Genomic DNA, 11,216 nt, shown 5'->3' on the forward strand with positions numbered 1-11,216 from the left:
TGGTTCCAGGGACGGGGGATTTTAGTTACAAGGTTAGGTTGGAGAAGCTGGGGTTGTTCTCCCAGGAGTAAAGGAGATTGAGGGGAGATTTGATAGAGATGGACAAGATTACGACAGGTTTAGACAAGGAAAAACTCTTCCCATTAACTGGTGGTACAAGCAATAGGGAACACAGATTGACATATTGGCCAAGAGGTAAACAGTAAACTCTACTCTGTGTTTGCACTGGGAGAAAAAACAGTGACGGCACTGCGGAAGAACTTCATTGGCTGCGAGGTGCTTTGGGAGGTCATGAAAGGCGCTATATAAATGACAGAAAGCTGCTGTTAATTGCAGGTGTTCCCCACCTATCTGCCAGGTTATCATGAACAAAAGTGCTGTGAATATTCTCCAACGTAATTCGGAAAGCTGCACAGAAGCTGCACCCACCCAGCAACTGCCCTGCGGGGGATAACGCTGTGAATCGACGCCCGAGGTTCAGAAATATGGTCGGGGTTTGAAGTGAAAACATCAACAAAGGTACGAAACAGAGGCCCTCTGAAAATGTCCTCACTGTAACTGGGCGATCTCCAATTTTCTCATGATGTGTCAAAGCTCAGGAGAGAAATTGGGCGTTCTGAGTACTGAGACCACAACTTAATCTTAATACCACTATTTAATATTTACTATCCCACCCAGTCTAATCCCACTCTCCGCCTCACTCCCCACATCCTTTAATATCCCACCCAGTCTCATCCCACTCTCCTCCTCACTCCCCACACCCTTTAATATCCCACCCAGTCTAATCCCACTCTCCCCCCTCACTCCCCGCACCCTTTAATATCCCACCCAGTCTAATCCCACTCTCCCCCTCACTCCCCGCACCCTTTAATATCCCACCCAGTCTCATCCCACTCTCCTCCTCACTCCCCACACCCTTTAATATCCCACCCAGTCTAATCCCACTCTCCCCCTCACTCCCCGCACCCTTTAATATCCCACCCAGTCTCATCCCACTCTCCTCCTCACTCCCCACACCCTTTAATATCCCACCCAGTCTAATCCCACTCTCCCCCTCACTCCCCGCACCCTTTAATATCCCACCCAGTCTAATCCCACTCTCCCCCTCACTCCCCGCACCCTTTAATATCCCACCCAGTCTCATCCCACTCTCCTCCTCACTCCCCTCACCCTTTAATATCCCACCCAGTCTAATCCCGCTCTCCCCCTTCACTCCCCACACCCTTTAATATCCCACCCAGTCTAATCCCGCTCTCCCCCTTCACTCCCCACATCCTTTAATATCCCACCCAGTCTAATCCCGCTCTCCCCCTTCACTCCCCACACCCTTTAATATCCCACCCAGTCTAATCCCGCTCTCCCCCTTCACTCCCCACATCCTTTAATATCCCACCCAGTCTAATCCCACTCTCCCCCTCACTCCCCGCACCCTTTAATATCCCACCCAGTCTAATCCCACTCTCCCCCCTCACTCCCCGCACCCTTTAATATCCCACCCAGTCTAATCCCACTCTCCCCCTTCACTCCCCACACCCTTTAATATCCCACCCAGTCTAATCCCGCTCTCCCCCTTCACTCCCCACATCCTTTAATATCCCACCCAGTCTAATCCCACTCTCCCCCTCACTCCCCGCACCCTTTAATATCCCACCCAGTCTAATCCCACTCTCCCCCCTCACTCCCCGCACCCTTTAATATCCCACCCAGTCTAATCCCACTCTCCCCCTCACTCCCCGCACCCTTTAATATCCCACCCAGTCTAATCCCACTCTCCCCCCTCACTCCCCGCACCCTTTAATATCCCACCCAGTCTAATCCCACTCTCCCCCCTCACTCCCCGCACCCTTTAATATCCCACCCAGTCTAATCCCACAATCCCCCTCACTCCCCGCACCCTTTAATATCCCACCCAGTCTAATCCCACTCTCCCCCTCACTCCCCGCACCCTTTAATATCCCACCCAGTCTAATCCCACTCTCCCCCTCACTCCCCGCACCCTTTAATATCCCACCCAGTCTCATCCCACTCTCCTCCTCACTCCCCACACCCTTTAATATCCCACCCAGTCTAATCCCACTCTCCCCCTCACTCCCCGCACCCTTTAATATCCCACCCAGTCTAATTCCGTTTTGGTGAAATTATTTTGGTGCAGGTCCATTAATGTGCCGGGTGTAGTCTGGTGTGCGACTCTGCACTGCCAGGATCCTGGGCCTAACTCTCGGTCCAAACCTGCCGCCACACCACCCTGACCTGGGCCCAGGTCATCATCAAGGCGTCCAATCAGGTCCTTGGCTTCGCTCGGTAGGCGCATCGATTGTCCAATGGCTATGCGATTTACTGGCAGGTTAAGCTGCCTGCTGGCTGTTGGCGCCGGGTCACGACAGTGCAGGCAGTCCGGTGTCAGGGGTCAGGACAAGCTGGGCGATGCAGGGTCAGGGGTCAGGACAGGGAGGACATTTCGGGGTCAAGGGTTTACGGGTCAGGCACCTGGATTGATTGGGCAGCCCAGGGTCAGGGGTCAGGAACCAAGGCTGAGTGGGCAGCCATTCCCCCTCCCCATTCCTCCCTTTCTCCCTCCCCCAAGCCCCTCCTCATTCCCCATTCCTGCAACATTTTTCCCCCTTCCAGTATTTATCCAATTGCCCTTTTGAAAGTTACTTTTGAATCTGCTTCCACCGCCCTTTCAGGCAGCGCGTTCCAGATCACAACAACTCACTGTGTTAAAATAAATTCTCCTCCTCTCCCCCTCTGGTTCTTTTACCAATTATCTTCAATCTGTGTCCCTCTGGTTACCGACCCTCCTGCCACTGGAAACAGTTTCTCCTTATTCACTCCATCAAAACCCTTCCTGATTTCGAACGCCCCGATTAAATCACCCCCTTAACCTTCTCTGCTCTAAGGAGAACAATCCCAGCTTCTCCCAGTCTCTCCACATTAACTGGAGTCCCTCATCCCTGCTCCCATTCCGGTAAATCTCCCTCCGCACCCTCTCCAAGGCCTCGACATCCTTCCTAAAGTGCGGGGCCCGGAATTGGACCCATTACTCCAGCTGGGGCCCAACCAGAGATTTACAAAGTGCATGCGAAGGGTGAAAGTAGCAGTGGGTATCTATTAAAATAGCAGAAAGCCAAATCTGTATCAATAACCTATCTTTTATTGAAATAATATGCCGTCTGATTTTTTTTTTTTGCTTGCTCAGTGGCCATTTTGAGACAACCAGGCAGCCATTTTGAGTCCTGGCGTCCGCCATTTTCAGAAGCACTTGCGGTGGATGATGTACGGCCCCATCTCGTCGTACTGCTGCCGGGGAATCCACAGGGACTGGAAGGAGCTGAGGGAGGCCAAGATGGAGCCCCCGACCCAGGCCGAGATCCCGCGGTAGGGCGCCGCCGTGACCTCCACGCGGGCGCCCCGGCTGCTCAGCTTGCGCAGCTCGGCGCCCAGCCGCTGGCCGAAGCCGGGGAGCAGCGAGGTGCCCCCGCAGACCACCACGTTCTCCAGGAACCGGCCCCGGTACTCCTCGCAGCAGGCCTGCAGGCTCTTGAAGGCCAGGATGTGGAGGCCCGGGTCTTGCAGGCCGACAAGCGGAGGCCGGAACAGGGCCTCGGGGCAGCGGAAGCGCTGGCTCTTCAGGGTGATGGTGAAGCCATCTGGCAGCCTGTACTGAGCGGTGTAGTCCCTCTCGTCCCACAGGATCTCCTCCTGGTAGTCCTGGGCCAGGTAGCAGCAGTGCTCCTTGATGTGTTTCACCAGATGCGTGTCCTTCCAGCCAAAATAGTAGCCCGCGTCCCTCAGGAGCCTCCTCAGGTACATGGTGAGGAGGTGTCCGGCCAGGTTGAGGCAGTAGGTGGCATTGGGCAGGACAAAGCCCTCGTGAACCAGCGAGACGGAACTGGCGGCCGAGCCGGCCTCGACGACCAGGCCCGTCGTCCGGCCGACCGAGTAGAGGGACAGCAGGGGCTGCCGGGCGGTGTAGAAGGCCGGCACGCCGAAGCCCTCGAACAGGATCTCGGCCCACCTCTCCCGGTGGACCTTGGGGGTCAGCGGGGGCTCGGCCAGCAGCACGCCGTGCTGCCGGGGGTCCAGCCTCAGCGCGTGGCGCAGGACGTGGTGCCAGAGCTTCTCCAGGGCGCTCCAGTCCGCGGCGCCGGGGCCCAGCGGGGCGTCCACCAGGGCCCGAGGGCTCTCCTCCCCAACGAAGCCGGCCTTGGTGCAGCCGCGGCCGTTGTCCATCACCACCGCCGGCGTCCGGCGACGGGGCAAGGGGATGGCAGCGGTCTCAGCCGGGTTGGGACTCCTCATCTTCCTCGGTGGGCGGGCGGGGGGGCCCAACAGCAGCAGATCGAGCGGTCAGCAGAGGTCGGGGTGGGGGAGGGACAGGGGAAGCCAGAAGTTCTCAACCGGTCAGCTTGAAGGCTCCGCAGGCTGGGCCGAAGCCCACCACCCCCCCCGGCCCCCCACGACATCAGCCAGCCCTGACCCCGCGCGTGACATCACAAGGCGCCAATGTGACATCAGCGCCCAGGCGACCCCATGGTGACAGCTACCATGGACACTGGAGTCAACCATTGTGATGTCAGAGGTGGGGGGGAGGAGGCGGCCCGCTCCAAAGAGTCCCCATGGCGGCCTTGGGTATTCGACTGCAGCTGGCTTCACACCTTTACGCCCCATTCAAAACCTGCCCCCTCCCACTTTAATTAACCAACACGGCAGGGGTCTCCTCCGGGGGCAGTGGATATGATCCCACATTCATCTCCCTTAACGTGACCCCCTACTCACTCTCCAACTACTGTGTACAGTTTTGGTCCCTGTATTTAAGAAAGGATATACCAACATTGGAGGCAGTTCAAAAGAGATTCACTCGGTTGATTCCTGGGATGAAGGGCTTGTCTTATCAAGAACGGCTAAACAGGTTAGGTCTTTATTCATTAGAGTTTAGAAGAATGAGGGGTGATCTTATTGAAAAGTACAAGATTCTGAGGGGCCTCGACAGGGCAGATGTTGAGAAGATGTTTCCACTAGTAGGGGAATCTCAAAGTAGGTGACATAATTACAGAATAAGGGGACACTCATTTAAAACTGAGATGCAAAGGAATTTCTTCTCTCGGAGGGCAGTGAATGTCTGGAATTCTCTACCCCAGAGAGTTGTGGAGGCTAGATCACTGAAAGTATTTAAAGAGGAGGTAGATAGATGTTTGAAATATCAGCGAGTTGAGGCCTGTGAGGAGCTGGCATGAAAGAGGGGTTAGGTCCAGGGCAGATCAGCCATGATCTTATTGAATGGCGGGGGCAGGCTTGAGGGGCCGAAGGGCCGACTCCTGCTCCTATTTCTTATGTTCTTATTACCAACGACAAGTCTTCAACTGCTCAGCGATTCCGAACGCAACCACACGATGACAGTGTTGCCCAAAGCAATAAACCCAGGAGAGGCTGAGATTGATGGATATAAAAAACACACACATGCACGCACTTATATATAACTCACACCCCTCAATGTAACACTCTGATATATCCCACACCCCTCACAGTAACACTCTGATATATCCCACACCCCTCACTGTAACACTCTGATATATCCCACACCCCTCACTGTAACACTCTGATATATCCCACACCCCTCACTGTAACACTCTGATATATCCCACACCCCTCACTGTAACACTCTGATATATCCCACACCCCTCACTGTAACACTCTGATATATCCCACACCCCTCACTGTAACACTCTGATATATCCCACACCCCTCACTGTAACACTCTGATATATCCCACACCCCTCACTGTAACACTCTGATGTATCCCACACCCCTCACTGTAACACTCTGATGTATCCCACACCCCTCACTGTAACACTCTGATATATCCCACACCCCTCACTGTAACACTCTGATATATCCCACACCCCTCACTGTAACACTCTGATATATCCCACACCCCTCACTGTAACACTCTGATATATCCCCCACCTCTCACTGCAACACTCTGATATATCCCACACCCCTCACAGTAACGCTCTGATATATCCCACACCCCTCACTGTAACACTCTGATATACCCCACACCCCTCACTGTAACAATCTGATATATCCCACACCCCTCACTGCAACACTCTGATATATCCCACACCCCTCACTGTAACACTCTGATATATCCCACACCCCTCACTGTAACACTCTGATATATTCCACACCTCTCACTGTAACACTCTGATATATTCCACACCCCTCACTGTAACACTCTGATATATCCCACACCCCTCACAGTAACGCTCTGATATATCCCCCACCTCTCACTGCAACACTCTGACATATCCCACATCCCTCACTGTAACACTCTGATATATCCCACACCCCTCACTGTAACACTCTGATATATCCCACACCCCTCACCGTAACACTCTGATATATCCCCCACCTCTCACTGTAACACTCTGATATATCCCACACCCCTCACTGTAACGCTCTGATATATCCCACACCCCTCACAGTAACACTCTGATATATCCCACATCCCTCACTGTAACGCTCTGATATATCCCCACACCCCTCACTGTAACTCTCTGATATATCCCACACCCCTCACTGTAACACTCTGATATATCCCACATCCCTCACTGTAACACTCTGATATATCCCACACCCCTCACAGTAACGCTCTGATATATCCCACACCCCTCACTGTAACTCTCTGATATATCCCACACCCCTCACAGTAACACTCTGATATATCCCACATCCCTCACAGTAACGCTCTGATATATCCCACATCCCTCACTGTAACTCTCTGATATATCCCACACCCCTCACTGTAACACTCTGATATATCCCACATCCCTCACTGTAACACTCTGATATATCCCCACATCCCTCACTGTAACTCTCTGATATATCCCACACACCTCACAGTAACACTCTGATATATCCCACACCCCTCACAGTAACACTCTGATATATCCCACACCCCTCACAGTAACACTCTGATATATCCCACACCCCTCACAGTAACACTCTGATATATCCACACACCCCTCACTGTAACACTCTGATATATCCCACACCCCTCACAGTAACACTCTGATATATCCCACACCCCTCACTGTAACACTCTGATATATCCCACACCCCTCACTGTAACACTCCTATATATCCCACATCCCTCACTGTAACACTGATATATCCCCACACCCCTCACTGTAACACTCTGATATATCCCACACCCCTCACTGTAACACTCTGATATACCTCACACGCCTCACTGTAACACTCTGATATACCCCACACCCCTCACTGTAACACTCTGATATATCCCACACCACTCACTGTAACACTCTGATGTATCCCACACCCCTCACTGTTACACTCTGATATATCCCACACCACTCACTGTAACACTCTGATGTATCCCACACCCCTCACTGTAACACTCTGATATATCCCACACCCCTCACTGTAACACTGTGATATATCCCACACCCCTCACTGTAACACTCTGATATATCCCACACCCCTCACTGTAACACTCTGATATATCCCACACCCCTCACTGTAACACTCTGATATTTCCCACATCCCTCACTGTAACAGTCTGATATATCCCCCACCCCTCACTGTCACACTCCGATCTCCCCCACACCCCTCACTGTAACACTCTGATATTTCCCACACCCCTCACTGTAACACTCTGATAAATCCCACACCCCTCACTGTAACACTCTGATATATCCCACACCCCTCACTGTAACACTCTGATATACCCCACACCCCTCAATGTAACACTCTGATATACCCCACACCCCTCACTGAAACACTCTGATATATCCCACACCCCTCATTGTCACACTCTGATATATCCCACACCCCTCACAGTCACACTCTGATGTATCCCCCACCTCTCACTGTAACACTCTGATATATCCCACACCCCTCACAGTAACGCTCTGATATATCCCACACCCCTCACTGTAACACTCTGATGTATCCCCCACCTCTCACTGTAACACTCTGATATATCCCACACCCCTCACAGTAACGCTCTGATATATCCCACACCCCTCACAGTAACGCTCTGATATATCCCACACCCCTCACTGTAACACTCTGATAAATCCCACACCCCTCACTGTAACACTCTGATATACCCCACACCCCTCAATGTTACACTCTGATATACCCCACAGACCCTCACTGAAACACTCTGATATATCCCACACCCCTCATTGTCACACTCTGATATATCACACACCCCTCACAGTCACACTCTGATATATCCCACACCCCCCACAGTAACGCTCTGATATATCCCACACCCCTCACTGTAACACTCTGATATATCCCACACCCCTCACTGTAACATTCTGATATATCCCACACTCCTCACTGTAACACTCTGATATATCCCACACCCCTCACAGTAACGCTCTGATATATCCCCCACCTCTCACTGTAACTCTCTGACATATCCCCCACCTCTCACTGTAACATTCTGATATATCCCACACTCCTCACTGTAACACTCTGATATATCCCACACCCCTCACAGTAACTCTCTGATATATCCCCCACCTCTCACTGTAACTCTCTGACATATCCCCCACCTCTCACTGTAACATTCTGATATATCCCACACACCTCACTGTAACACTCTGATATATCCCACACCCCACAATGTAACACTCTGATGTATCCCACACCCCTCACTGTAACACTCTGATATATCCCACACCCCTCACTGGAACACTCTGATATATCCCACACCCCTCACTGTAACACTCTGATATATCCCCCACCTCTCACTGCAACACTCTGATATATCCCACACCCCTCACTGTAACACTCTGATATATCCCCCACCACTCACTGCAACACTCTGATATATCCCACGCCCCTCACTGTAACACTCTGATATATCCCACACCCCTCACTGTAACACTCTGATATATCCCCCACCTCTCACTGCAACACTCTGATATATCCCACACCCCTCACAGTAACACTCTGATATATCCCACACCCCTCACTGTAACACTCTGATATATCCCCCACCTCTCACTGCAACACTCTGATATATCCCACACCCCTCACTGTAACACTCTGATATATCGCACACCCCTCACTGTAACACTCTGATATACCCCACACACCTCACAGTAACACTCTGATATATCCCACACCCCTCACTGTAACACTCTGATATATCCCACACCCCTCACTGTAACACTCTGATATATCCCACACCCCTCACAGTAACACTCTGATATATCCCACACCCCTCACAGTAACACTCTGATATATCCCACACCCCTCACTGTAACACTCTGATATATACCCCACCCATCACTGTAACACTCTGATATATCCCACACCCCTCACTGTAACACTCTGATATATCCCACACCCCTCACTGTAACACTCTGATATATCCCACACCCCTCACTGTAACACTCTGATATACCCCACACACCTCACAGTAACACTCTGATATATCCCACACCCCTCACTGTAACACTCTGATATATCCCACACCCCTCACTGTAACACTCTGATATATCCCACACCCCTCACTGTAACACACTGATATATCCCATACACCTCACAGTAACACTCTGATATATCCCACACCCCTCACTGTAACACTCTGATATATCCCACACCCCTCACTGTAACACTCTGATATATCCCACACCCCTCACTGTAACACTCTGATATATCCCACACCCCTCACTGTAACACTCTGATATATCCCACACCCCTCACTGTAACACTCTGATATATCCCACACCCCTCACTGTAACACTCTGATATATCCCACACCCCTCACTGTAACACTCTGATATATGCCCCACCTCTCACTGCAACACTCTGATATATCCCACACCCCTCACTGTAACACTCTGATATATCCCACACCCCTCACTGTAACACTCTGATATACCCCACACACCTCACAGTAACACTCTGATATATCCCACACCCCTCACTGTAACACTCTGATATATCCCACACCCCTCACTGTAACACTCTGATATACCCCACACACCTCACAGTAACACTCTGATATATCCCACACCCCTCACTGTAACACTCTGATATATCCCACACCCCTCACTGTAACACTCTGATATATCCCACACCCCTCACTGTAACACTCTGATATTTCCCACACCCCTCACTGTAACACTCTGATATATCCCACACCCCTCACTGTAACACTCTGATATATCCCACACCCCTCATTGTCACACTCTGATATATCACACACACCTCACAGTCACACTCTGATATATCCCACACCCCTCACAGTAACGCTCTGATATATCCCCCACCTCTCACTGTAACTCTCTGACATATCCCCCACCTCTCACTGTAACATTCTGATATATCCCACACTCCTCACTGTAACACTCTGATATATCCCACACCCCTCACAGTAACTCTCTGATATATCCCCCACCTCTCACTGTAACTCTCTGACATATCCCCCACCTCTCACTGTAACATTCTGATATATCCCACACACCTCACTGTAACACTCTGATATATCCCACACCCCACAATGTAACACTCTGATGTATCCCACACCCCTCACTGTAACACTCTGATATATCCCACACCCCACAATGTAACACTCTGATGTATCCCACATCCCTCACTGTAACACTCTGATATACCCCACACACCTCACAGTAACACTCTGATATATCCCACACCCCTCACTGTAACACTCTGATATATCCCACACCCCTCACTGGAACACTCTGATATATCCCACACCCCTCACTGTAACACTCTGATATATCCCCCACCTCTCACTGCAACACTCTGATATATCCCACACCCCTCACTGTAACACTCTGATATATCCCCCACCACTCACTGCAACACTCTGATATATCCCACACCCCTCACTGTAACACTCTGATATATCCCACACCCCTCACTGTAACACTCTGATATATCCCCCACCTCTCACTGCAACACTCTGATATATCCCACACCCCTCACAGTAACACTCTGATATATCCCACACCCCTCACTGTAACACTCTGATATATCCCCCACCTCTCACTGCAACACTCTGATATATCCCACACCCCTCACTGTAACACTCTGATATATCCCACACCCCTCACTGTAACACTCTGATATACCCCACACACCTCACAGTAACACTCTGATATATCCCATACCCCTCACAGTAACACACTGATATATCCCAC

At 51.3% G+C, this 11,216-nt stretch overlaps 1 protein-coding gene across 1 annotated transcript; it reads right to left on the reverse strand.

The window, feature by feature from the left end:
- Positions 1-3,252: 3,252 nt before the first annotated feature.
- Positions 3,253-4,302, reverse strand: LOC137356857 (actin-like). Its single transcript, XM_068022698.1, has one exon. The coding sequence runs from the start codon at positions 4,300-4,302 to the stop codon at positions 3,253-3,255; it is 1,050 nt and encodes a 349-aa protein (XP_067878799.1).
- Between the last annotated feature and the right edge of the window lie 6,914 nt (positions 4,303-11,216).

The sequence above is a fragment of the Heterodontus francisci genome, chromosome 46, assembly GCF_036365525.1.
Source record: "Heterodontus francisci isolate sHetFra1 chromosome 46, sHetFra1.hap1, whole genome shotgun sequence".
In the NCBI taxonomy this organism is placed as follows: Eukaryota; Metazoa; Chordata; class Chondrichthyes; order Heterodontiformes; family Heterodontidae; genus Heterodontus; species Heterodontus francisci.

Excerpts from the sequence above, each read along its gene's own strand:
- LOC137356857 (XM_068022698.1), bottom strand. The coding sequence starts at position 4,302 with ATGAGGAGTCCCAACCCGGCTGAGACCGCTGCCATCCCCTTGCCCCGT.